Below are 27623 nucleotides of genomic sequence, written 5' to 3' on the forward strand. Positions count from 1 at the left end.
CTCCACGCTGTCCCCGCGCGGCCATGGCGGACGGGCCGGCCCCGAAGCGGCGGCGGGAAGAGGCCGAGGCGGCCCCGGGCCCCGCCGCCCCGTTCCCGTTGGGCTCCGTGCGGCTGCGGCGGCTGCTGCGGGACTCGGCGCGTGAGAAGGCGGCCTTCGTGCACGGCCAGGTACCGGGGGGAGCCCCGTCCCTGCGGCTGCCCGGGGCCGGGCCGTCGGGGGCCGCGGGGTCTCGGCGCCGCGTCCCTCCGCGCTCACGGCTGCGCTGCTGCAGGTGGTCGGGCCGGCGGGGGAGGAGACGGACGCCGTGCTGATCCTGGAGAAGACCCCGTTCCAGGAGGAGAAGATCGAGGAGCTGCTGAGGACGCACACCAGGCTGGAGCTGCAGATGCGCAACGACATTTACAGCACGTACCGCCTCTACCCGCCCCCCGCGCTGAGCGGTGAGTGCCCGCCTCGCTCCGCTGCCGCCCGGTGAGGTGCGGAGGGCGCCTTCCCTTCTCCGAGCTAAACAAACCCGCTTCTGTCAGCCTGGCACCGTGGGAGCGGTGCTGCGGCCCTTCAGGCACCTTCGTGGCCTCCCCTGGCTCCTGCGGCTCCGTCTCCTTCCTGCGCTGGGGCTGCAGGGCCGGACGCAGTGCTGCAGATGGGGCCCTGAGGGGGTCGGTCCCCTCCTTACCCGCTCTCTCGGTGCAGCTCAGGGCGCCGTTGGCCTTCTGGGCCGCAGGAGTGCCCTGCTGGCTCACGGCAGCTTTTTGTCCTCCTTGGCAGAGCTGCTCTCAGTGAGTTTTCCTCTGGGATTGCCCCAACCCAAGCGCAGCTCCTTCCGCTTGGCCTCGCTGAACCTCGTTAGGTTCCCGCAGGCCCACTTTTTGAGCCTGTCCAGGTTCCTCTGCGTGGCATCCCTTCCTTTTGTTGTGTCAGCTGCACCGCAGCTCGGTGCCATCTGCAAACTGCTGGGGTGCACGTGGTCCCATCCACATCATTGATAAAGGTATTGAAAAGTAATGGTCTGAGGAGAGACCCCTGGGGTACAATGCTCAGCACCACCCCTGCCTGGACATGGAGCCTCTGACCGCAGCCCCCTGGTTGTGCCAAGCCCACCAATTCCTTACCCACTGAAGAGTTCGTCCTTCAAATCCATATCTTCACAATGTAGAGACTGCGTCAGCTTTTGTTCTTTTCTTCCTTGTTGCCTTATGAGGACAGATAGCAAAGTGCTGGCAGTGGGTTTAAGGACTGGTAATCTGCAGTGTGTGCTGCATGTGGGCACCCCGTGTCTGCCCTCCCTGCTGCTCCCCAGTGATTTCACACATCCCTGTGTTACAACTTCCTGATTAGCAGCTGAATGTGGCGAGGTCAGATCAGCAGGTTGAAGATGTCACGGAGTGCTGTTGCCTTGTGAATTGGATTTTCACTGCTATCGAATCGCTTTCCTTGGCTTTGGCACCCTTTGGCTGCTGGTGGAGGCTGGGACCGCTCTCTCAGCCACGCTGATGCTTTGATTTAATGCTGATGTTGGTTTAAATTCCGGAAGGGTAGTGATTGTGTGTCAGCACTTCCATAAATGTGATGATAACCAGACAGGTTTAATGTAGTCAAAATCAGTCAAAGTGATCGCCTGAAGGAAGAAGTTGTTGTGGCCCCAAATGGAATTTTCAGGACAACACATCTGTCTTCAGCTTCCATTGCATGGCAGGTAGAAATGTGTGGCTGTGCTAAATGTGTTCTTCTGCAGCAGACTTGAAATGAGGAGTTTCAGCCTTAGGATTTCAGCAGCACCTGCTGGCAGTGAGTCGCAGTGGCTCCCACGAGGTGGCATTGCAGGGCTGGGAGCCGGCCCTGGGAGCTGCTTTGTGGCTGCTGCGTGCTGCCTTGGCTTAACGGCTGTGAGCTTTTGTCGTGGTTCTGCTGGCTTCCTTTGGTGGAAGTTTGTTTATTGAATTACCTTTGAAATTGCCGTTCAAAGGCGTCTGGGGGTGCTGTGGTTTGTAAGCAGCGTGTCTCCAGCACAGAGACAATGGGAGCATCTTTGCCTCCCGCTGCTGTCTCGCAAAGCTGTGTCCCCGTGTCGCTCCATACAGAACAGGGTTGAGCTGGGGACAGTTGGTCTCTCCGGTGCCAGCGCATTGTTAAAATTTCACGAGAGAAAGTGCAGGCAGGGTGAGTGCTGAGTGTGACTGGGAGACATCTCCTGGGCCCTCCTGGCAGCCTGAGGGCTGTCTGTTGCTATTAAAAATGTCACATTTCTTCCTATGATAGAGCTGCATTTGCAGACATCTCGCTTGAGATGCTCTCCATCGGCAGCGCTGGCACCCTGGAGTGTTTAGCATCAGATGAAGCATGTTTGGGAGGGGAAGGAAACTGCCCTTTTGAGCTGAGTCATGGCCCAAGAAGGGAGTTGATGCAAGGAATGAAGCTAATAAACATTAAAATGATGGATGAGAGCTTCCCTCTGGGGCTGTGTATGTTGGGAAAACCCTGGACATGAAGTGAGCATGTGGAGACTCAGAAAGACCTGGCATGGGGTCCAGTTTGGTCTCTTTGTTGCAGTGTTAAGGCTCTCTCTTGGCACTCACAGGTTTGCACTTACTCACAGCCCTGTTAATGTGGTGGAGAGAGAGAATTTTGCAGAACTTCTCTCTAACTTAATGTTTCTCTCTACCTTAATGTCTGACTTTGGCACTAAGCTGATCCCCTGGGTCACTGTGTCACACAGGAGAGGAACTCACTGCAGGGATTTTGCAGCAGCCAAACCCCAGTGCTCAATTTCTTCCTCTCCAAGGGTGAAGCTAACCAGCACTGCCAGCACACTGCCTGCAGTGAGGTGCTCACAGCTGCAGGTGACCTGCAAACAGCTGTGCCGTGGCTGAAGCTGGGTCTGCTAATGGCATGGAGCAGCTCTGGGAGGAGCGGGCTGCATCTCTCATTAGCAGCCTTCAGGTCTGTGCTTTGTGTGAGTGCGTTTCTCAATGTCTCCTTTGTGGTCCGTGGCCCTGGGAGGCCCTGCGGACAGCTGGGGTTTCGTGAGAGCTGAAAGCAGATATTTTCTTTCCTCTTTTCCCACCTCCTTGTTTAAGCAGCTCTGATGCTGTTTCATCCAGAGAGTAAAGCTAACGCAAACTCTGTGCCATGAAAGCTTGTTTTGTCCTGGCAGTAAAAGAGCCTGCAGGGCTGGGCGAGCCGCTTTGTTCTGTGGCAAGGCATAGAAGAGGCAGGCTGAGAGGTGCAGTTACCCATGGTAGGGGACATCCCTCCACCCTGGCAGTCAGAATTGCGCTCTGTAACTTGAGGACAGGCTTTTTGGGGCAGGGAATGTGCCAGAGTGGGTCCTGGCTGGAGCACCTCGGCTTGTTCTGCTTCTCATGGCCACTGGGGCAGATCTGCAGTGGGTAAAATGGGAAATGCATTTGAAAACCAGCCTAGCGATAGCGTGCATCTGAAGGGTAATCCAAGCCCACCTGATTGAGGAGAAGATAATTTGCCATCCAAACCCACCTGAATAAGGAGATGATTTGCCAGTGAGTTGGTCTGTATGTCCTCTGACCAATTACTGGTCTAACATTGGAAAAGGAGAGCTCTCCTGCAGGGGAAAGATTTTCCTGGTGCCAAAGGATTGATTGCAAAAGCTCGATGGTTTAAGCAATGCGTTCCCTCCTAGCATCCAGCTCCTGGTGATGCATTTGCTCAGCTGACATCTGTTTAGCAGACAGCTTGTGTTTTCCAGCACGATGCAGCCAGGCTGCTGAGAGATGTTGTGTTTCATGGCACCTAAGCTGTGCTCGCATAATTCAAGGGCTCTCATCAGTCTGCACTGGAAGGAAGCTTTGTGTGCTGTGTGTGATTGGCAGCTACATGTCACAGCTCCATTTGCAAGCACGTCCTCATGCTGCAGCCTGAAGCTCACCAGCTCAGAGTCTAAAAATGAACATTACTGACAGACACTCCGACGCAGGGTGGGGAAACTGTGGGAGAAATGGAAGAGTGTGGAAGGCAGCGGGGAAACTATTCAGTCATGCAGGAAGTGATACATATTCCTGCATTCCCGAGCCCAGCAAGGATCTGGTTTCAGGCAGCAGGAGCTGGAGAGACTTGCATGAGCTGCACCGGAGTCTGCACTGCTTCCCAGGGTTGTGCTGCCACGCTCCACCCGTCTGCAGGGCCTGCCTAGCACAGCAAGCTGGCTGCTTAAATATCATAACGAGACTGGGATTAAACAGAAGGCTGGAGCCTGAGCAGCGGGAGCAGTTGGGCTGGAGCCAGGTGGGGGATAGGTGCGGGAGAACCGGCGGGGAGGGGAGGGCTGCTCTGGGGGGCGGTGGGAGCCGTTCCTGTGCTGTGTTCCAGCTCTCAAGAGGTGGTGACTCAGAGATTCTCTTTCCCACACTGCTCCAGCCAGCGCCCACCACGTCCTCTCCATCTCTGGATGAGAAGCAGCGGCCAGACAGCTTGGCAGACTCCCCAGCAGCACACTTGGCTTGCCCTGGCATGTGCTGGCCTTGGAGAGTGTGAGAGCTCTTAAAAGCACACAAAAAGGAGAAAGCTTTCGTCTCATTCCGTACTGAAAGCCCCGTATGTCTGTGATGGAGCATGGCAGTACCCTCAGGGCTGGGTTACATGGGGAGCTCACCTGGGGCTGCTGTGCAGTTGTGGTCATGAACAAAAATAAATGGGAGGGGAGGTTGTACGTCACTGTGGGTAGCTTAGCATTAAAGGAGGAAACTGAGGATGGTGCAGAAAGTTGTGTGCAATGTGCAAAATCTTGCAGAGGGAGAACTTAGAAAAGGGCAAACAATTCTCCCTTCAGCTTTGTGTGCTCAGTCATAAACCAAAGCATCTGAGCTTCCTTTCGGCAAAGGGAGGAAAAGCGTCCCCACCCTGGGGCTATTTCTGCCCGCCTGCTTCTCTCAGCTCCTCTGCACGCTTACACTGATGTAAAACATACAGCAAACACGTGGTGATGGCCCTTACGGCACTGCCTCCAAGTCCTTGAGTGGGGTGAGAAGTGAGTGGGTTTTCTTTGCACCCTCGGTAGAGGAGGGGAGGAGCTGTTTGGTTCCAGGCAGTCTGAGCTTCATTTCCTTGTGGACGTGGAACTGAAATCATGGAGTTTTCCCTCAGGCACCACCTGCTCCCTTTGTAGGGTGATGCCCAATAATCCAGGTACCTCTGGTGCACGTTTATCCAGGATCCTTCCATTTAGACCTGTGTTCTTTGCATTTTTTTAGCTCCCTCCAGCTAAGAGTGGTGGCCAGGGCTGACTCCTGGCGTTAAACCACAGCCCTTTCAGGCTGCCATCCTGGAACAGGCTGGCCAACGTGACCCAGATGCAGGCAGTGATAAGTGCCAACCATTTACCAACCTGAAAGCCACCCCATGTGCACAGTGATGCTTTGCTGCATTTCCAGGCCAGCGCGGACTGCACCCGTTGTGCACCAGGCGTGGTGCTTTAGCACATGAGGAGCCTGCTGGGAACGGGGCAGCTTTCAGAACGAAACATGAGCGTGGTTGGTCACCAGCAAATGGAAAGGTTTAGCAGTGAGCATGTGCAGTTGTGCTGGTATCTATAGTGGGGCTGCTCACCATCGCATCCTGAATGTGTGGGCTCAGGCTCTTATCTCTTGCTTTTCGCCATTGCTTTTTTTGGTCTTTTTTTAAGCAGGGAGTGGAGGAGCTGCAGCCTCGTCTTTGGGTATTACATCACCCTGCTCTGAGTGCTAACCGAGCCCTGGAAAACAACCTTGTTTGAACATGTGTACAGTGGGAATCGGACCAGACTGCCCTTGTGGTTTGCATTTTCATATTTCATGTTACCAGCATTTTCCTGTGGATTTCATTAAGCTGGGTTTGGCATGGAATGAAAAGACAGAGTCTCCCAGCTTGTGCAGCGCTGACCTTAAAAAAACAGAAACCAAAAAACAAAAAAAGACACCCACCCCAAGCCCTGGCTTTAAGAACAAATAGATATTTATATTCCACGTCTGGCTAGCTTATATTGGTCTATAAAGTGTGAGGCACAGCTGATCGCTGCTGCTGCTCTTTGTGGCAGCAACAAAAGCCATTGCAGAGCTTAGGCACAAGCTGGGAAAGCTGCAGGACTTCTGCCCCGTGCGTGGCTCTGATGGCTTCATTTGGGGTCAGGATGTGTGTTCTCCTTCTGCCTTCAGTTGGGTTCCGTGTTCCTTGAGCAGGGCAGGTGGGGAGTCATTGCACATCCACCCTCGGGCAAGGAGGGATATTTCCCAAGTGCTTAACTGCTGCGAGTGAGATTCACTGCTGCCAAGGCCAGAGCTGCCAGGTCAGTGAGGCGCGCGCTGGAATCCTGTTTAATGTCATGGAAAATACACCTCCAAGTTCTAATCTCAAAGTAAACAGGGTTTTTTTCTTTTAGTGAAAGTAACCAGCTGAATGCTCTCTGGTTGCCAGCTGGTGCAAGGGAGCTCTGAATCAGCCCTGTGCTCATCCCCAGCAGCCCAGCGCCTTCCAGATGTGTCCCTCTGTCCTTGGCCTCCTGTCCTCAGGGCTGCCTGCCCTTGGCTCCTCCACGTGCCCCGTGCCTCCTCTTTTGGGAAGAGGCTCTGTGAGTTAAAGGCCATGTGCACAAGGAGGTTTTGTTCCTGTGTGCTGCACCCGGTGCAGGGTGTGGGCTAGCAGAGAGCCTTGCCTGCAGGGCAGAAGGATGGCCTGCTTATCGGTGCAGGGTGTGGGCTAGCAGAGAGCCTTGCCTGCAGGGCAGAAGGATGGCCTGCTTATCGGTGCAGGGTGTGGGCTAGCAGAGAGCCTTGCCTGCAGGGCAGAAGGATGGCCTGCTTATCGTGGGGCTGCACAGAGCTGCCTCAGGCACTGTGCTGAAAGAGGCTTTCTGAGGAGCTGCATTGTGAATGCAGGGAGCTTCTGGGCTTACAGCCCCAAATGGGGTGGAATAGAGCAGGATGGGGTACGTGGGGCTCATGGGTGGGGTCAGAATGGAACTGCTTATCACGGCAGGAGTGTTCATTTCTTCTGCTTCCTGTTTCCCATCTACTGTCTCTCTTGTGGACACCAGCTGTCCCAATACCACTGCAGCAGCTTAGCTGCTTGAGCTCACGTGGGATTGGTGAGGTGCCTGTCCTCATTTTAAGAACTTTTTGTTCTGCCTCTGTTACCCGAATGGAGGATGCTGTCCTAAGCCTGTTCTCTGGGAGCAGATAGCTGTGGCATGCCCTCAAACACAGCATGGTTGTGTTCAGAAGGACTCTCCAAGCTGTGTCAAATGGTGTTTTGGCTCCTCGACTGCTTCAAAATCAGGCTGCGTCATCTTGGAGCTGGATGGGGAGCTGAGCTGCCTCAAACGGGCTGTTTGCAGTCAGGGAGCGGCTGTAGCCGCGTTCCTCACTGCTGGAGTTTGGGCAGCTGCACTGAAGCTACATACAAATGGAGGAACAGAACTTCTGGGAACGTGGGGTGAGGGCAGATCCCTCCAGCTGTTACTGAACCGATGCAGCTCAGGCAGTGCTCTGAGCGTAAGCAGGTTCAGCTCCATCCCCTGCAGCTTCACACCCCCTGTCCTTGCCTGCCAGCCCTGTTGGTGGCTTTCTGCAGGGACAGTTGCTCCTTGTGCCAGGCTCGGTGCAGCCCTGCTGCATGCAGCTCATGGGATGTCTGCTTTAGTGGAGGGAGGAAGTTTCCTGATAGCATCTGATTAGCCTCAGGTGGAAGAATGAGGAACGTGCCTCTCTGCCCTGGGTAGCGCTGCCATGTGCTGTTTCTGTCCTACTTGACTGCACATAAACTCTTCCCCGGGAGCCCCAGATGTGCCCTGATGTTGCTGATACATCTGAAAAGTGAGTGTGGGAAAAGTTTCACACAGTGTTCCCTTCCACCTGAACTGGAAATACTGGCCCTGGCTGTGCTGTCAGCTCATCGTGTTCCCTGGTGCAGATGCACTGAGCTCCTTTCCTTGACGACAGAAGGAGCCCTGCTGGTTCAAGTGCTTGTTTGCCATCTGTGTCAGCTCTCCCCTGCTATTTCAGTGGTATATTTCTGAGATGTGTTAGCGTGGCATTTATTAGAGGGCAAAAGCAGTTTTATGAGGAACTAAAGGAAGTAATTTGGGTTTCATCTCTGATTATAATTCAGTAAATGTGTCTTTTTTCTCTTTTTTTTAGAGATAAAAGCCACAGTGGTGTACCCTGCCACAGAGAAACACCTTCAGAAGTATCTTCGTCAGGAAGTGCACCTCATCCGTGAAACCTGGGAGGACTACAAGAACATAACACTGCCCTTCATCCAGTCCCAGAGCTTCAGCATCCAGGTATGGCACTGCTGCTTCTCCAGGGTGTCTGGGGCTCCATGTCCCTCTGCAGGGGTGGAGAGCCTTAAGAGGTGCTTCAGGCCTGATGCGGTGACCCTCCCTTTGACAAACGTGGCGAGTTCTGTTTGCAGTGGTACCAGAGTGGATTTGGATGGTGAGAAATGAGAGCAGGATTCTTAAATTGTTTCTTTTTTCATAGCAGTCCTGGTTTTGGTATTGCACAGCTGCCAGAGGCTGCACCTCCAGGAGCTGCTCTGGGCCTCATGCACTGCATTCGTGGCACGCTGGTCTCCCATTCTTTTGGCCAAACCAGAACTGACAGTGTGCCTTGAAGTCAACAGTCTCTTCAAAACTTGATGTTTGCAGAAGCTCTGGGGACAGAAGCAGGGCTCTGCCTGTCTTTGGCCTCCCTCTTTAACATGGTGGGCTGTCAGATGTCTCCTTGAAGCCTGGACTGCAGACAGATGAATCAGCAGTGCTCTGCCCCTGCCTCCCTGCTGGCTGCTCCATCCGTGTGTTGTCAGCTCTGTGGTCTTTCACCCTCTCTTCTAACACGTCTGTTTCTCAGACGTGACCAGCAGCAGAGATCTGTGAAGTCTGGGAGCTGTGACACTGCCTGTTTCACTGAAAACACCCACTTAACTGCTGCACTTTCTTGAGGCTGTCTGACCTTTTTGGTAAGCTCAGCAGTGCTAAGCAGGGCTCTCTTTCCCCAAGCTTCCCCAGTAGGCTCTCCTTCTGTTCTTCTGTAGTGCTTCTACATCATTATAGAAAAGCATTTCCTTTGGAGATTTATCCAGTGTGCCCTTCTCAAGGCTCCTGGAGACTTTCTATGTTGGGACGTTTCTTCTCCTCTCTGAGGGTGGAATTGGTGCACTTTGCTGGGCCTTGTAGGAGTCTCTTGGGTGCTTTGAAATGGGAAGACCCAGACTGTGCTTGGATTCCTGCATCACAACTCGCTCCTAGTGCTTTACATACAACTACTCTGCCTTTCAGTCTTCCAGTTCATACTCCACATGGAGGAGCTGAATTCGTGGGCTGCTTCTTACCACAGGCAGTGGCAATGCACTCGTTTCTTGTTTTCTCTCTTTTCTGACTGCTCCTCTCTCTACCACATATTTATAGGCTGAAGGAGCACAAGTCTGTAGGGACAATTCATGCCGACCTGTGCAGATGAGGGAATAAAATGAATCCTAACAATGCCAAGTTTACTTGAGTAATTGATTACTACTCTTTTGGTGCATTAAAAGCAACTGATTGCTTATGTATCTAATCTGTGCAGCCACTGCCATGAAAAGGAAACCAGCAAGCAAACCAAGTGGCTCTTAAAGCCAGGCAATAGCTCCTGCGTCCTCTCCCTGGTGATGCTGCCCCTGCACCTTGCTGATGAGGGAAGCGTGTGCCCTTTCCAGCCGACTACAGGTGAGGGTCTGTCGAGGCCATCCATTCAAAATAAACTCCTTTGTCTCAAACAAACAGAAGACAGACAATCACGGACCTTGTGTGTCCCCTTTTCACTTCTTTCTCTTACAGCTTTAAACTGCAGCAGACTGCTTATGGGTTTGCTGTTTTGCTCTAATCACTGCAGCTGATATGAATCTTGCTTTCTGCATCTTTTCCAGGAGGCATCTTGCAAGCTGCAGTCTGTGCTCCATTACTCCTTGCTCACCCACATTTGTTCCCTCCATCATTCAGCTTTCTTGCCAGCAGTTGGACTGCAACATCCCTAATTTATAGGAAGCATTTATTAGCTGGAGAAGCAAAAGCGTGTATTTGCACCTGATAGCAGCCTGCACAAATGTTTTCTCAGTGTCTTTGCTCTGCAGGCTAAGTTCTGCGACACAGCAGCTGCCTTCAGAAGCAGCACAAGGTCTCTCTACCTGTTCCACCAAATGCTTGTGAGCTGATTTCTGCATGAAGTAGATAGATGGAAACGTTCCTGCCAACCATTGGGAGCAGCTGCCTTATCTATGCTGGGCAATCTTGGTCTGACTATCAGTCCTCTGAGATTTGATAATGCAGTTTCTTGTCTTTATCTAATTGGTTTTGTCAGAAGGAAGAGGAAATGTGAAGGTTAGCAGAAGTACTGGAGGACTACAGAGGAGGCTCTGTTTTCTGCCTGGAGGATGCAAAGTGTGGCTACTTTCAGCATAATAGTTTTATTGTGGTGCCAGCTTGCAGACATGTTGTCTTCCCCAGGCTTGTGCTGGAAAGAGCAAGAGCAGCCAGCTGATGACTGCTGATCACGAGGCAGCAACGGTTTATGGCTGCTCATCTTATATGTGAGCTTATTAGGGTACCCATAGGTTGGCACTACTCAAAAGAGGCAGTGTGAAAAAGTGAGTGGCAAACTTTCATTTCCTGCTGAGCTTCCTGCCCTGCTTTTCCCATAGGGTCACACAGCACAGCAATCTTGTGCCATGTGTTCCATAATCTGAGAATCTCTCCGGGATGTTATCGCCAGGGAGAAGAGTGGGAACTTAAGAAAGAAAAGGATCAAGGCTAGAGAGGTTTGTTTGTCCCTAAGGAGATACATTCAGGTCAGTTCACAACGATCCTAAGTTTTGATTAGATTAATTCAACTCCTGACAGAGTTCCCAGCAGGACTGTCTTTCATCTTGAGCATCTGTTGCACACAGCAGCCACTGAGCCAACTTGCTCAGTGTGTCTGCAAGGCCAGCAGTGGCTTGGTGCTTCCACACCCCCTGGGGCAACAGCGGCATTTTGTGCCTAAGCTTGATGGGAAGGTGAGCGTGGTGGTGATCAGTGTTGTGTGTAGTTTAGTTGTTTGCTATATCCGTGAAGCTGAAACAGCTGTGGCACTTCTTCAACCTGGTCACGGGTGTTTCAGAATGATTGCAACTTCTGAAGCCCAGCCGATTTCTGCTGCCTTGCTTTTTTTCTCTAGAGACCTGGTTGGTGCTGGAAGTCTTAAAACTCCAGGAACTGCTAGCAATTAGAAGCCAAGCTGCAGTTCTTCCTGTGAAAGACGGCCTTTGTGTTTGGCAAGAGGGCAGGTGGGCAGCTTGTAAGCACAACAAGCAACCTTTTAGACAGGAAGATGCTTTCTCTGTCGTGTCTTATCTTGTCAGTTATCCCTCTTTGACGGTGGAGACTTGTCTCTGGATGGTGCTTTGCTCCACAGGAGGTATTCCCCTGCAGAGTCTGAGGTCCCACATCCTTCTGTTCTCCCTCCCAGCAGCCCAACTAGGAACGCAGGGGATAACCGGAGCAAGGATTACTGGCTATCTGGAGGCCGAAGCTTAAAATGTAGAGGAAGAAGAGTGGTGAGCTCTTTGCTAACCAGTCAGGAAACACGATTTGCCCAAGAAAACACAGGCCTCTCGTCCTTGTCCGCAGAGTGCTGGCTGCCAGCGGCAGGAGCCCTGTCCAACCTCAGCCTTGCAGCAATGTGCTGCTTCCTTTCTGAATGGAAAAATCAACCAGGTTTCCTTTCCAGAGCTCGTCGTAAGGGCTTCAGGACAGTGTGGGGTGTGAGAGGTGTATGGAGGCACTGCCAGGCCCTGCAGGAGCTGAGCTCAGCCTCTGCCGGCCCCAGGGGTCTGGCTGCTGGCTGGGAGCATGCGTGAGCTCTGTGGGCGTGATGGAGAATTGTGAGACCCTGTTGGGCAGAATTATCTCCAAATCCTCTTACAAGTAAATACAACAGTTTCTAAACCATCTCTCTCCAATACCTCATCTCCAGCTGTGGCTGATTCTTAATGCTCGAGAGGAAAACAGAAATCCCTGAATAATTCAGCTAGGCAGTGGTGCCGTGCCATGCAGCAGGGTCAGAGGGTATCTTTTAACTGAAGTGCCTGTAATAGCCTGGAGTTTGTTGGAGTGTTTTATGGATAATTAACTACAAATGTTGTTGGCCATGAAATTATTTGGTCTTTTTTTTTTTTTTTTTCCACATTCTGCTTGCAGTGAATACAGACTAATCCATGAGCCTGGGCTAAATGTGCGGGAGCTTTTTGCTCTGCTGGTTTCTAAATCACATGTTTCTCTTTCAGTGGGTGTATAACATCCTGGAGAAGAAAGCTGAGGCTGATCGAATCGTCCATGAAAACCCAGACCCTTGCAATGGCTTTGTTCTAGTTCCAGATTTGAAGTGGAATCAAAACCAGGTTTGTTTGCTACTCTTCCTTTTGAAAGGATGCTGCTTGTGAGAGGCAGTACAGAGGAAATGTCCACTTTAGTCTCACTAATAGCATGTTAATGAAACTTTTAGTAGGGGAATGCATCCTTCCTGTTCACGCTGTAATTAAGCAATCATGTTACCAGTGATTCAGGGCCTTTTAGGATGTGCTAATGGTGGACGCTGCAAAACGCAGGCTGTCCTCACTGTCGCTCAGTGATTTATTTATTAGCTTCACTTTCTCTTTCCCGTATTAGCCCGAGTACTGTCATGATGTGTTGGGGCTGAAATCCAGCTGCCTGTTTGTTCCTGATGAATTCCTTTGTTTGGGTTTCTGTCAGCCTAAATATTAGGCATAAATCAGGCAGATGTGTCGTCCTTCCAATTAACTCTCCTCACACAATATTAAACAGATGGTTGTTAGCTTATGAGCAGCTGCTTAACCCCTCGCTGGAGTCGCCACTTGTTGAGATTCAGAGGTTATAGCCCAGGCTGTAATCCTAAATTGAGTGGCTCATTATTTCCTTTGACTCTGGCTCGATTCATGTGGCACTTCTATGGCCTGGAGACATCAAGGCCCGCGGCGTGCCTGCAGAGATGAAATGCCCCAAGCTCAAAGAAGCAAGGCTCCAAGCCTCGGTGGAGTCAAAAAGTCCCCCTCATGTTTCTGATCCTCAGAAGCTCCCTGTGGGTGGCACCGAGGGAAAGTTTGATGAAAATGTAGAAATGAGAACTAAAAATAATCCTGCTGGTGAGCTCTTAGCACAGCACGATTCTGTGCGTCTGTGCTGAGCGTGGTCTGGGGGCAGGAGGGAGGCAGGAGAGCCCATTTCTGTCTGGTGCTGCATTGCCCGGGGGTTCTCGTGGCTGAGGACAGGTAAGTTACTGCCGGGCAGTCCATACAGACCAGGAATTCCCCACATGTCAGCTGCTCTAACAATGCCATGCCTAGTTGCTGTGGGGTAACTGAGCTCTAATTTCTGTTGTGTAGCACCCTGCAAGGTGGTGGCAGCAATACTCAGTGATCCTAGGGAGTTAATTGTCAGCAATATGTGTCTCTTTCCTCACTCAGCACAGTCTCAGTGTAAATTCTTTCTCTCCAGAACCAAACTGTGCAGCTCACTGCGGTGTTGAAGACAGATGGGCTTGAAGCTGTAGCCAGATTTCTCTACAGACCTGCTGTACGCAGCGCAGTTAGAGAGCACCTGCATGGCAGCATTTGTCTGTAGGGGAGGTTTCCCCATGCTGCTGTGGTTTGCCTGTGATCCAAACAGGATCTTCTTGAGTTCTTCCCCACGGCTGCGCTCGCTGGGTGCCCTCACTGCCTCTGCAACAGCACAGCCATGTCCCCAGGGCAGGGGCTGCCCTTGAGCCCTTCAGGCTCTGTGGGAGTGCTGAGCTGGGGGCTTTGGCATGCTCCGTGCAGGTACTTCTTCCCCAGTGATAGGAGCTGTTGATAGCTGGGTGCTCTCTGAGTTTTAAAAAGCAGAGATCTGGACTCCTGGCTTATCTTCCTGATTCCTTACCCTGAAAGAAGGGCTTGGACTTGATTTTATGCACCTCTGGCTGCCAGGATCCATACCCCCTTGTGCTGCCTGTTTCTTCCCAGCAAGGGGTGTTGACTGCTGTTGTGTTGAGCCATAAATGAGTGGTACTCAGAGAGAAACCGAACAGGTTTGAATCCAACGTGTCTCAAGACTTAATGTATTAAATGAAACATGGAATCTGTCAGATCAGATCTCATCCCTGCAGCTGCACTTCAGAGCCGTTGGCCATTCACATTTCAACTCATCCGAGCAGCCATAGGCTGCTAAATTAGGGTGGTGAGATAGGGCTGCCAGCAGCACTCTGCGAACCTCCCTGCAGCTCAGTTTTGGAGTTCTGTCCAACAGCATTGTGCTGTGCTAGCTTAGCAGTTTGCTAAATGTGGATTCACCTGTTGTTGCTTCGGGCTGATGGATGGAGGAGGATTCCCTGCCTGTGCACTGCTGCTCGGTGCCTCTGCGTGCTGCTGGGCAGTCGGCCAGGAGCAGCCATGCTCCGTGTTGGGAAGTGGGTACCTGAAAATGCTGCAGCAGCAGCGTGGCAGCTCAGCTGTGCAGAACAAGCAAGTGCTGGTTAGACATGGTGCTGGACAGCCCCTTTCAGATCCCTCCAGCTTTTCTCTTCTGAAACCCACAGGAGCCCCGAGGCGTTGCCTGAAATGGTGCCTTACATGACATCATTGAGGGCCTTTTTAGCAACAGGCTTATTTGTTTCAAACAGCAACATACAGATGTTTTAAGGAGAGGGGATGTTTGCTTTTCCCCTGTGAGCCAGCTCTGGTTTGAAGAGGACAAACTGAGAGGCCATCTTCTTCTGGAGCTGTGCTGCTGTGAGAGCCGGGTCACACCACGAGAACGGCTTTGTTGGCTGGATGCAAATAAAGGCTTTGTATTTCAAGTCCCAAGGCAGAGTTCTTCAAGCATCTTTTGGCACAAACATCTGTTTTCAAATAGCCAGATGGATTGCTTATAACTCTGAAAAGATCTACTGGGCTATAGATATCCAAATCCTTTGCTACACAGTGTTTATATTGTTAGAAAGCCGCTAACTAAACTGAAGGAGACAGGGATTAAGTGCTGCAGAAAGGGGCTGGTGTTTGCAGGACGTTTGGTTTTGGCAATGCAGGCAGTTGAGGAAGTAGCCTCAAGCAGCTGCTTGCCAGCATGCAGTGTAGAGAGCACAGGTAGGTTTGGGTGTGAGTGACCCTCAGCTGCAGATACTGCTGAAGAACACCACTGTTAATTGTGGTGTGGGAGCCTGTCTTGTCCTGACTGCCTCTGTGCAGTCTGATCCCTATACAGGGGACTTCATCTCTGTGTTTATTATCTCCTGGGCAGCAATGCCACAAAACCATTTGACTGATTTTCTTTTGAACATATAATGATTCATGACCTTTGTTTCACTAAACATTTAATTCAGTAAAGTGCTTCTGGAGAAGGCAAAGGTTGGTCTGAGCGCTGCAGGGCAGCCATATGTCACTGTGGGGCTGTCAGGTGACAGGTGTGCACTTGATAATAGTTAATTATAGAACTGGAGTGACTGGAAAATGGCCCACTGTTTTTACAGAGGCAATAGAGGAAGCTTTTCATTTGGAAAAATCTACAGTCACAGCTTTGACTGCTGGAATTCACTGCAAATCCTCTCCCGAGCGCAGAGATAAGCCATCCTCTTGCTCTGCAGAAAGGCTGAGCTCAGCGCTGCAGCTCAGCTCCCTGCTGCCTAGGCAAGTGCTGCACCTCTGCTGCCTTACGAGGAAGCTTTAGTTTGCTCTGCACTTGGACAAGTGCTTCTGAAGTGTTTGAGGAGACATTACTGGTGTTTGGAACTAGGATTCCACTTAGGCTGGAGGTTGGTGAAAGAAGTCAGCAGATAAGTGTGTGCACACATTGCAACACAGCCCAGGAAGCTCTGGACAGTGCTTGAGCCTCCACCTGCTTTCTGTTGTAAGCATCGTCCTCCTCCTTCTCTGTTTCTGCCTCTCCACAGCTCGAAGACCTCTACCTGATAGCCCTCATTCACCGCCGCGATGTGAAGTCTCTCCGGGACCTCACAGCAGAGCACCTGCCTTTGCTGAGGAACATCCTGCAGGAGGGCAAGGTGAGTGCAGGAGGGCACAGTGAGCTGCTGCAACTCCCTGCCTCAGCTCCTGGCACCTGCATTGGCTGCCTGGTTTGGCAAAGCGCTGCTCTCTGCGTGGACTCCAACAGCTGAGCGATGGTCATATCTCCCTCCTGAGCTCCTCCCCTTCATTCCCCTGCAATACAAACCCTATTTCAACCGGGGGCATTGCTTAATAGGTGGAGGTGACTTTCCTCCTTGCATTGCATCCTATGGTATGAGCTGCCTGGGGAGGATGCTGCCTTGTTTTTGCAGTGCTGCTCTGCTGTGTTGCGTGATTGTGCGATGTGGGGATGCATCACGCTGCAGCACCAGGCCCTGTGAAGAGCTGAGAGGGGGAAGTGGAGCAGGGTAATGAAAAGAGGGCACTTTAAATGCTCTTTGTGCTGCAACTTGTATGCTCTTGAGGCCAGATACGTTGCAAGTGCCCTGATCTGCTCGAGGCGCTGAGCAGGGCTCGGTGCCTAGCAAAGCAGCAAGTCTCCATAGGGCCATGGGAAGCATTTTCTGATTTCCTCTCCTCCTCAGTTTATACCCTCTCATGGGAGATGGTGGGGGGAGGTGTGAATGCCTCCCCTGCCCGTTTCCCTTCCTGAGACTGCAGCAGAGCCTGCCCAGTGGGCGATGCGCTCTGTGCTTGCCTTACAAGGGTCTGTCTGCTGGGAAACCCCTCCCAGTGCTGCCCTGCGTAGCCTTGGTGGCTTTTCTTTCCTCCTGTAGCCTCCAGGCATCCATTTGCACATCACCATGTGGTGCAGAGCGCTGGTGCTGGGGCTGAAGGTCTCCTCCATGGCTTGAGATCAGAAATATATTTCTGCTGCTGTCTTTGGCCTCGTGCTGTTCCATCTCGTGTCACTGCAGTGCGTTCTAGGAGAAGGAAGCATCTTTTTGGAAGGGGTTAGAGAGGTGTGGATGTGTCTGGGAGTCCACCCATCCCTCTGGAGCAAAGCGTTGCTCTTCTTTAAGAAGAAAACACCCTCTTTCTCTTGGCAGCCAGGCTGGGAATGAAGTCTGAGCGCTGCCTGCCTTGGAACTGGGACTTTTTACTGCAGCCAGCAAGCTCCTCACCTCACCCTTTCAGAAGTGTCTGGTACAGCTTTGTCTGCAGTGAGCTCAGGGTCGAGCTCATCCTCCTGTGCGTGCTAACAGCTGCCTCTGTGACCTCCCGACCATTTTCTCTGGCTGGTGGCTGTTCCAGGGCACGCTTGGTAATGGGCCATATAGATCAATGTGTGATAGTTCCCCTCACTGCATTAGAAATTTGGAAAGTAATTGCACTAGGGAAAGCAGAGATTAATTAAGAGATTAGTCAGGGGATTGCAGTGTGCTGAGCAGCAAACCGAGCCAGTGTGTTGGAGTTCGCCGTTGCTGTTTATAGCTTTAATTACACTGGCTGGTAACGGGATCCTGTAACTTGCTGAGTGAGCTGGGGAGATAAGGGAGGAATGGAAAACAATGAGAGCAGGAGCACGTCCTGTTAGGGAGAAGTGGGGCTGACAGGAAGAGCTTCTGTTGTTCTCTGTTTCCTCATCCCTTACTGTAAGGAAGAAGGAAGCAGCAGTCATTTCACTTTGCCTTTCTCTTCCTAATGGGCTCAGCACACCTCTGGTTGTCAGGCAGCGGTGTGAGCAGAGCTCTTCTCTTGCCAGGTGTTTATTTAACAACTTCCCTCCACATTTTCACTGCCTGAACCTCCTTCTCTGGTTTAAGTCCTGCAGATGCATTCCTGATGGCCGCAGGGTTTGGCTGCTGGCTCCACATTTCTCCCCACATCTGGGGGCTCTCTTTCCATCCCCCGGCTCTCTGTCTTCCCACCCGCTCCCACACCCTCACTGACCTGTCTGTGTCTGCAGGAAGCCATAACAAAACGCTTCGGTGTGCCCGGATCCCAGCTCCGCATCTACCTGCACTACCAGCCCTCCTACTACCACCTGCACGTGCATTTCACTGCCCTGGGCTACGACGCTCCGGGCATCTCTGCTGAGAGAGCCCACCTGCTGGAGGACGTCATTGACAACCTGCTCCTGGATGCTCAGTACTACCAGAAGCGGGCGCTGACCTTCGCCCTGCGGGCTGACGAACCTCTGCTGAAGAAATTCCAGGAGGCAGGAAGAGTGTGAGCTGATAGAGCCCAACGCGGAGCTGCTTTTTTATCTTTTTATCCCGGTCAATCTGTGGGGTTTTGGTGGTTTGTTTTTGTTTTAGAGTTTTGTCACTTTTTGGGTTTTTTTTTTTTATACTCGGGTTTTATACGAAATTGGGGCTGGCAGCCCATTGCTATGGAAACTGCTCCTCCTGCTTAAGTCAATTAAAACCTTGATTGGGTAACCCTGGTGGTGCGTTGGCTTTTTAAGCAGACACACAGCAGCAGCTTGGGCTTCTCTGAGGGGCTGCGCAGGGAGGACCTTCACCCCGATATCCACCCCATGGTGTCCTCCAGAGCCCTGGAAATGATGGCAGGAGAACGTGGTCTGCAGGGACAGAACCTCTGAAAACTGCATGAGTTCTCAGCGCCAGCGAGGGCTCTGGTTTCTGGTCAGTCAGTAACCAGGGGTGTAATTGCAGGCATCATGTTGCTGCCCATCCTGCTGTGTGCTCCTTTCAGCACGCGGGGGTAGGAGCTCTCCGTTGGCTTTCCTTTTCATTTTGCTTTTTGCTGACTCCTTTGCTCTGGGGGCAAAAAAAATAACTGCAATTCCTCGTTTCCAGGGCTGCTCTGTAATGGAGCTGTCCCGAGCCTGCTGGATGCAAGTCGCATCACAAGAGATGCCCGGGGCTTTGTTCTCATCTGATTAATAAAAATTCAGGTCAGGCCGTTCCCTGGTACCTTTTAGCAGCAGGGAGAGGCAGAGCATCTGAATGCAGCCAACTCTTGTCAGATTTGCTTATTTTTCTGCAAAAACGCAGCGTGTGGCTGAGGAGGGCAGGGTTAACCTGTTAGGGCAGTTCTTCTTTCTTGTTCCACGTTTCCCACAGCTCTGCACAGCGGAGCACATCCCTGCTCGTATCAGAGCTGACTGAGGAACTGGGGAGCAGATCTGGGGGTGCTGCTGTGGCTGCCCCCGACTTTGCATCCCCCCCACTTCGTAAACCCTCTCACTGATAGAGCTGTTGGGACCAGGGGGAATCTGAGCTGGCTGATGCGGAGCTCGTTGCAATTTCACTTTTCCAACAGGCCGCATTTTGTTTTATTTTTTGCCTTTCTTCTTTAAATTCCTCAGCACCAATTAATCTAACCGGCGATTTACCCCTTCTGCCCTTTGCACATTAAATATTAGGGCACGGTGCGCTCATTAGCAGGGACTGACTACCCAGCAAACACTTGTAGCGTTCTGCTAACACAGCAAATCCCTTTCCAGAAACGTTTCCTAGCGGGGGAGAGGCGCTGTGCAGCGCTGCCGACCGACGGCCTTTGTCCCCTCCGTCCCCTCTCCGGCGCATCCCGCAGCGCTGCCCATGGGATGAGGGCACTTCTTCACCTCCTGTGACGCCCTGCAGCGACCCGGCTTCTTCGGGAGCCACAGCCGGTGCCGTGGTGTCACCGTGCCGTCACACCGTGACCGCTCCATCGCGCTGCTGAGCCAGCTTTAAGCCACCCACCGCAATGCCATCGTGCTGCCGTTGTGTCACCGCGCTGGCACGGAGCTGAGGACCGGCCGGCTCGGCGCTCCTCGAGCACTGCGCCTCGGGAGCGTGGTAAAAACAGACATTTGGGATGCATTATTATTGCTGGAGTTTTATTGAACGCCGTTTATTGTTTTCAGATGCAATAAACCTAGCGGGGGAACCCGAGAGACTGACGGATCTAAATATCCTTCGAGCAAGCCCAGCTCCCCCGCTGAGCCGCGGCCTCAGTAATTACCCCCGGATCAGCTGCGAGCCGATGGTAATTAAGGCGCAATTACGGACAGCTGCTCCGCTGCCATCGGCCCCGCGTGAGCGCGCGTGGGTTCTCCGCGCGGAGGGACCCCGGCATCGGCACGCGGCCGCGAGTCCGCTCGGAGCCCCCGGCAGCGCGGATCGGTAGGAGCTGCTCCACCCCCCGGGGCCCCCCGCGCTGCTCTCGGGGTGGGGGGGCCGCCCTGGAGGCGCTGCCTGAGCCTGCCACCGCCACCGCCGCCTACGGTACTCCCCCTACATCGCACGGTGGGTCCCGGCCGCATCCCCGCCCCCCGAGGTCCCCCCCCTTCTTTCCCTCCGCCCCATCGCTGTGTGCGCAGGCGTGCCCGCCCCGCAGCCCGGCCCCCCCGCCCCGCTCAGCCCCGCTGACCGGCCCTGCCCGCTCCGAGCCCGCACCCCCGGCCGCCCCATGGTGAGTGCGTGGGGGGGGGGGAGCGGGGGTCCGCACTCGGGTGAACGCGGAGCGCTGCGAAACGCTGCGCTTTGCCCCGTCGCTTTTGGAGCCGGGGGGGTTTGGGGCGCGCGGGGGGTGCGGTGCCGGAGGCCGCGATGCGGGGCGGTGCGGGGCTGAGCCGGAGCGGCGCTGCGGTGCTTTTGCTTTCCGTGCATCTCTGTGCCGTTGTAAATGGGAGCGCGGCCGGGCGCCACGGAGCCCACACTGCGCAGCGCTGCGCATCGCCGTGCCCGGGGAGCGGCCCCGCAAAGCAGCCCCCAGAGCTCGCATCGCCTCGGGCTGTGCTGTGTCTGCCGGGCGCTGCCGTAAGGAGCCCCAGCGCGGAGCACATCGGCGCGCTGCCCGCCGGCCCGGCGCGCGGCTGGGAGGGACGGCGGCACTGCGGGGTCGGGCAGCGCTGCGCTGCTCTGATTTCGTAGGGCGCGGATGTGGGGTCCCAACGCCGGGCGCGGCCCCGGAGCGCTCCCGGTGTATCCGTGGGGATGGAGCTCAGAGCTGCCGCCCCGTTGGCTGTCAGTTGCGGCCGCGTAGCGGAGCGGGAGTTGTTTGGGGACGGGGCCTTTTGCCACCGCTCAGCATCGTCTGCGTGCAGAGCCCGAAGTGGCGCCCTGGGGGAGCGGGGGGGGAATGGGGCCCTCCCCGCTGCACGGGATCTGCAGCCCTTCCCGCTGGGACGCGAGGATGCTCACCCCGAAGGAGAACATCGGTGGGACTTTGCTCACTCGGCGGTGGTGTTTGGAGAGGTCTCATTGTTCTTAGCGGAGAACAAAGGGATTCTTCCCCCGGGGGGTTCGCTCCCGTATGGGCGCAGTGCTCGGTGGCCGCGGTCCGTGGGCAGGGAGATGAGGTGCTGAGCGCCGGGTGTTTGGGGAACCGTGCTGGATTTGTGCTGGATTTCAGTGCCGCGGGACCTGGGGAGGTCCCCGTCCTGCTCGGCTGTTGGCAGCTCCAACGCTTTAAGGGCACGTCCGAGCTGCAGTGAGCTCCTGACGTTGCTACCAGCCATAGCATGGGAGCTGCTGGACTCTTCCTACCGCCTGTGCTTAATTATCTGCATCATTAAGGGCTGCTGCTCCTCCAGCTCCGGGCGATGTGTTAATAGCCCTCAGTCCCACAGGGATACGGGTGATGAGGGATGCCGGTAGGAAGGAGGGCTGTGCCAGTGGTAGGTGTGCCGGGCAGGGACGGGGCGGTGACCACAGCATCCATCCATCGAATGGAAGTGCAGATTTAAGCCCTTACCCAGCGATGGGATGACCACGGTGCCTCCTTTGGGTTTTGCCTCTGTGCCTTCTCCGTCCATCAGATGGAAGCACACCACTTCAATGCCTTCACCGGGTGTCCCATTGTGCCCTCCCTGTGCTCGGTGCTGGTGGCTCCCGGCTGTCCCCACGGCACTGGGATGTGTCTGTGCATGCTGCTGTGGGAGCGGACCCACGTGGCCCTGGCTGTGTGACAACGGGAGGAAGTGGTTTTAGTGGTAGCTTCACTCCCCGTTCCTCTTGGGTGCCTCCGGGGAAAGCTGCGTTCCTCGGACTTTTTCTAGGAAACCTACATCTTCTGGGAGAGGGGAAAAAAGACAGAAACACAGGGCCGGATCCTACTCATCCCTGCTGCTTCCAGCTGCCAACCCATGCGTGTGCTGTGGGTGGGATTGGAGGTTTGTTCTGAGAAAGCGAAGGGGAAATGGATGTGTCCACGTGCTCCGAGCAGAGCGCGCCCCAGAGCTGCGCCAGGTGGGGCGGGCAGCGCTCTGCATCCCGCAGCTCCGTTCCGTTTGCTCCTTGCTGGCTCCCCGGAGCAGCCCCGAACCTGAGCTCACGCCGTTGGAATTCCCCGCCGCGCCGCTGGGAGAGGCTCTTCCTGCGATCACTTCCAGATGCTGCTCAAACTCCTCCGACCGCTCCTCCTGCAAAATGTCTCCGGCCACCCCGGGCTGTGGGACCAAACCCGCTCGGGGCAGCTCCTCATTTCCCCATCCTGCTGTTAAAGTACATTTTTGGGGTTTTGCTGATGGAAAACGCTGCTGTTGGCCTTCTCCAAACCAAGGGTTCTCCAGGGGTGGTTAAGCTGCTAATAAAACAATCCTTAATTGTGGCCATCGTAAAGAGCTTATCCCCCTGGCCGGCGTTCAGCTCGCTGTTGCTTTGCTTTATGCTCCTTCCTGGATCTCCCTGCCCGTTTCCATTGGGTTGGGTGCTCAGCAGTGGTTGTAGGGCACGGGATGCTGGGGACCCACAGCATCCGGTTCCTGCACACGCGGCCTGCCCAGGCCCAGGGAGGTGGTTGGTTATTTACCTTGCTCCTCCGTCCGTCGGGTGTCCTCGGACCTTTGCTGGGTGCCCACAGCCCTTCGTGCTTGTGGGACTGGGAGCGCTCCCCTCCCTGAAGAACCAGAAAGGTCCATTTGATGACAGCAGCGGTTGGTGCTGACGCCACGCGCAGCTCAGAGCTGATCTGGGGCTGATGTGGGGCAATGCTGGCTGTTGGGTGATGCAGTGCTGTCACGGTGTGGGAGCACTGCACCCTCCCACAGCAACTTCCTGTTTCTCTTTCTCCTTGGTGGTGCCTTTTTGGATCTTGTGGCCAGGAAGTGGCCCTGCTGCTCTCCTGGTGAGTGAGCACTGAGTGCAGATCTGTGTGTAACACCACCCCATGGTTGTGCTCCCTCCTTTGGGGGGATAGCAGCCGGGATGATGCGATGGCTGCACCGGGTTTGGGGTCACCGCTGTGGTGCTGGGGGGATCTGCATGGGGTTGGGCTCCTCCGGATCCCGCTCAGTGCGTGGTGTGGATGGACAGATGGACGTGTTGAGGTGGCCAATGTGAACAGAGAGGGGGCTGCACCCAAACCATGGGATGCTGGGGGGCTGGCACTGCCGTGTGTCCCTTCCGGTTCTATTGTGGTTATGACTATGATCATTATTTTGTGTTTTTTTTCCCTACTAAAGAAAGCGACTCGATTCGCCATGAGGACAGAGAGCGCCTTCCAGGAGCAGCCCGCCCTGATCGAGCCGGGGAGGAACGAATGGTCAATGAATTAAAGATGGGCGGAAAATGAGCAAAGGGAAACGCAGCCACCAGCGGGACGGGTAGGGAACCCCCAGCCCACAGTGCAGCGTGGGGACGGCGGCCTGCCCGCGGCACAAGGGTTTGGGTTATCTGGTGGAGTCGCTGAGGGGGGTGGGGGAGATTGCTGGGTTTGATCCTGAAGGCTGCGCTGCGCTGGGGAGGTCTGGGGTAATTTTGGCAGCGGGGACAGGCAGGTTCCTGCACGGTGGGTTTGTAGGTGTTGTGAAACTTGGAGGCGTAGGGAAGAGCAGATGATGCGATAGAAGTGCAGGTGGTGCAATAAAAGCTGCACTTTGCCTCTGTTGGAGTGGTGCAGTAAAAGCTGCACTTTGCCTCTGTTGGGGTGGTGCAATAAAAGCTGCACTTTGCCTCTGTTGGAGTGGTGCAATAAAAGCTGCACTTTGCCTCTGTTGGAGTGGTGCAATAAAAGCTGCACTTTGCCTCTGTTGGAGTGGTGCAGTAAAAGCTGCACTTTGCCTCTGTTGGGGTGGTGCAATAAAAGCTGCACTTTGCCTCTGTTGGAGTGGTGCAGTAAAAGCTGCACTTTGCCTCTGTTGGAGTGGTGCAATAAAAGCTGCACTTTGCCTCTGTTGGAGTGGTGCAATAAAAGCTGCACTTTGCCTCTGTTGGAGAGGTCCCGGGGCTGCTTGGAGCCACCGGGCTGGGGTGGGATGGGGCATGCACCAGTAGGAAGGGACAAAACTCATGCTGGGAGACTGGGAAACATGCTGCTGGGGTTGGTGAGCTCTGATGGGCTGTTGGGACCCTGCAGCATCCTCCCAGGGTGGGGGGCTGCAGGGCAGGGAGCATCCCCAGGTGCTGCGCTGCATGAGGTGCTTTCCAGCAGCTCTCCAGGCGGATGTTCTCCTCCTTAACGAAGCTCACAGCTGGAGGTACAAAGGCTGTGTTCCAGCACCGGCTGCCTGCCCTGCAGCCCATCCTTGGGCATCGTGCAGTGCCTGGAGCACATGTGCTGGGTGTTGGGGTGGTGCTCCTGCAGGTAGCAGAGCCGGCCATCATCTCTGCTGCCGGCTGAATGCGCTCGTGCTTTCCTCCAGCAGGATGGGGCTGGAAGGAGCAGGGGAGGGCGCGGGGCCCGGTGTGCACTGAGGGGTGCAGAGAGCCGTGCTCTCATCTCAGCAGTGAGTGGGCTCTGGGTGCGGTGCTCAGCCTCAGTCCCGTGCACAGAGGAGCTCAGGTGTGGGGGCACAGAAGGTGCTCTGCAGAGGGTCTCAGTGCCGCGGGTGCTTTCCAGCTGTGAGCAGAGGTCCCCCCCGCCATCTCCTGGCCGGGAGCAGCGCTTGGCCGCTTCAGTGCGGGGAGAACGTGGGATGGGCTGTGGGGAAGAAAGGCCCTTTTGTTCGGGTGCGTGGATGGGATGTTTCGTCACCGCTGGAATTCTTTTTTTTTTTTTTTTTCCCTTTTCCCCCTCCAAAATTTCATTTTGCCAAAACCAACTCAGTTCTGTGCAGCGTTTTGGTTCTGATGGTTTCCAGCAGAACGCTCCGTGCTCGTGGCTTTTTCCCCGATGGGATGGAAACCTTCCCTGCCCCCTGGGCCAGCAGCACCCACATGGGCTGACGCCGCTCCCGTTCCCTTTCCAGTCCCCATTCCACTCCAGGGCCACCCAAAATCCAGCCTGCAGTTGGGAACGCGATGCTGGCACACACCTGACCCCAACGAAGGAGCCCTGCTGCGGGCTGGGGTTGGCTCCTTACCCTTGCCCCACCTGACTCCTCGTTATCTGGGTAATTAAGGCTGATGCAGTGCAGCTGTGGGGAAGGCAGTTTCTCTTTCCAGAGAGCAGAAGGGGTGCTGCTGTGCGCGGACACTTTTCTCTGGGAGGAATTGGACTTTTTCTTCTCCAAACTGTGGGGAGGACGTGGAAATTGGGAAGTCTGGGGACAGAGAAGGGGGCAGAGAGCCCCTGAGCACATGGTGAGCAGTGCTGGGCCCTGAGATCCCCCAGCCTCACACTGAGGCTCTCCCTTTTTCCTTCACCAGAGGAATTGAGGATGGCCCCATAGCCCCGCAGCCCCCGGAGCTGCTGCCCCCTCTGCTCGCACCGCGTGGAAGAACTGTAAGTACCGCTGGGGGGGCACCCGTGGGGCTGACGTGGTGGGGGTCTGCGTGTGCTGCTGTGGGGCACTGTAGGGAAGGACCCAATGGGGTTACCTGACCCCAACAGGTGGCACTTCTCCACTCTGCTGCCTCTGGCTGCCCCCGGCTGATGGCTCCCAGGGATGGGCGCTGTGGCTGCGGGCAGTGGGGTGCTGCGTCCCCCCTGCTGTCCCCGCTGGGTACCCGGTCCCTGTGCTGGGTTGGTGGCCGCGTGCTTTGCTGGCTGAGTTTGGAGAGCTGCAGCCCCTCCTCGTGGGCTGTGTGCTGTTTAGGGTGACGTCTTGGCACCTTTGGAGCACTGTCAAGAGGGAAATCTTGTTTCTGTGACCTGGGATGTGTACGGATGGCCCAGGGGTGAGCTCTGCATGCTGTTGGCAGTGCCCACATTGTTCCTTTGTCACGGGTAAATATTATTTTAAGGCTTCACCTACCTGCCCATGAAATTAGAGCTTCTTTTTCCTACTGTAGACCTTTGGGTGGCTGTGCCCGGGGCCCTGATGCCATGAGCCACAGGAACACTGTTTCCTCTTCAGGGTCAGTTAAGATTGCTTTAAACACTCTTTACAAGAGTTGCTCCTGACGATGTTGAGCCACCCTGTGAGGATGCCCAGATCTCCATCCCAGCCTGGAAAATCCCCTTGGGGAAACATGGCAGGGTGAGGAGCTGCTCCCTATTCATTTTTTAGTTTCTTCCCCACTGTCCCCATAGCACAGAGCTCCCCCCATCACCTCTGTACCACCCCCTGAGGGATGGGATGGCTCTGCTCCCACCTCAGTGTGCCAAAAGCCACCTCGGAGGTGGGACGTGTGCCTATCCCACATCTCCTTTGGCAAACCATGCATGTGCATCCCTTATCCTCCGAGGAATGAGCATCTCCTCCAGGCAGGAGCTGCTGTGGGAATGCCAATGCCACCCAGCCTGCGCCAGCAGCCAGCAGTGAAGTGAGGGGCACACGGGGCTGGAGGCGGCTCTTGGACCCGCTCCCTCTTGTTTGGGGTGCTGGGAGGTGAGCTCTTGGCAGTGTGGGTGCTGCTGGGGAGGCCAAGGCAGCCAGCTGACGTCTGATGGATTCTTCTGCTGATTGAAGCCGTAAATCCCGCAGAGCTGTTTGATTTCATACCGGCACTGCAGCGCTCCCCTTTATCCCCACCCCGCTGCTCTCAGTGCTCCTGGGGAGGGTGTGGGGCTGCGTGTGGTCCGTTGGGGAGCGCCGGGATTGTGCCACCTGTGTGCTCTGCCCACCTCCATTGGGTTCTTCTGCTCAATCTGAGCCTCTGGGGGCTGCTGAAGTGCCCCTTTCTCACTGTGATCCCTTTCAAATCCACCTCTGCTGCAGTTCCCCAGAATCCCTCGTGTGTGTATGGGGGGAGCCGTGGAGGTGCTCTCTGGCCAAGTGGTGCTGGGGTGGGTGGCAGTGGGAGGTGTCCTTTTGCTGCGCCAGCCTTCTGTTCCCAAATCTCCAAGTTACAATGGAAACACACAAAGGTTCCGTGTGCTCTGTGACCCCTTGCTGGCACCGAAGGATGGGTACCCCCGTGGTAGGGTTCCCCAAAGCAGAGTGCAGGGGAGCAGAGCACCTTTTGCTTTGGACCTGTGGGGGTTTGTGTGCAGCAGGGCTGTGGCACTGCGTTCTGCTCCTTGCAGACCTTTGGCGCTTTGCTGTGTTCTGTTTGATCCATGCTGGGTGTTTGTTGTGCAGCACTGGGGTGAGCAGCTTTGCGCCAAAGTTTCAGCCCGCGGCGAGGGCGATGCGTCGGCACAGCTTCTAAGCGTGGTGATAACGCTCAGCCCAGGGGTGTTGTGGAGGTAACGCTGTGCAGACATCAAAGAAAAGGGGTTTTTTGCTCATCTCTTTGAGGAGAAACCCCAAATCTCACCTGGGGATGCTGTGGGAGCAGCGAGCATCCGGCATCCGTGTGAGCTGGGTCTGCGCACACCGTCCTGCTTTGGGATGCTGCTGTAGGTCGGGCACTGCCAGG

The 27623-nt window shown here is 54.7% G+C and overlaps 2 protein-coding genes and 1 long non-coding RNA gene across 13 annotated transcripts in view; all 3 read left to right on the forward strand.

Moving 5' to 3' along the window:
- DCPS (decapping enzyme, scavenger) lies at positions 1-19897 on the forward strand. Its single transcript, XM_417859.8, has 7 exons — positions 1-170; positions 275-443; positions 8148-8293; positions 12310-12423; positions 15966-16076; positions 17951-18213; positions 19457-19897. Exons 1-7 carry the CDS (start codon positions 24-26, stop codon positions 19467-19469), a joined length of 963 nt encoding a protein of 320 aa, XP_417859.2. The 5' UTR covers positions 1-23; the 3' UTR covers positions 19470-19897.
- LOC124417376 lies at positions 16083-17526 on the forward strand. Its single transcript, XR_006932083.1, has 2 exons — positions 16083-17003; positions 17091-17526. It is a non-coding gene; the product is annotated as an uncharacterized LOC124417376 (long non-coding RNA).
- The window catches only part of C20orf173 (chromosome 20 open reading frame 173), a 14615-nt gene continuing 5463 nt past the window's right edge, over positions 18472-27623 (forward strand). The window contains exons 1-4 of one of the 11 annotated variants that reach the window (XM_046903797.1): positions 20050-20120; positions 23042-23064; positions 23402-23542; positions 25527-25602. In XM_046903797.1, coding sequence (XP_046759753.1) covers positions 23508-23542; positions 25527-25602 — 111 coding nt within the window. In that variant the 5' untranslated portion in view covers positions 20050-20120; positions 23042-23064; positions 23402-23507. Of the gene's footprint in view, positions 19984-20049; positions 20244-20358; positions 23065-23401; positions 23543-24281; positions 24416-24482; positions 25271-25526; positions 25603-27623 lie in introns of those variants that run through there. The other 10 variants (XM_046903796.1, XM_046903793.1, XM_046903795.1 and 7 more) reach the window with 10 other exon arrangements.

The sequence above is a fragment of the Gallus gallus genome, chromosome 24 (assembly GCF_016699485.2).
Source record: "Gallus gallus isolate bGalGal1 chromosome 24, bGalGal1.mat.broiler.GRCg7b, whole genome shotgun sequence".
Lineage (NCBI taxonomy): Eukaryota > Metazoa > Chordata > Aves > Galliformes > Phasianidae > Gallus > Gallus gallus.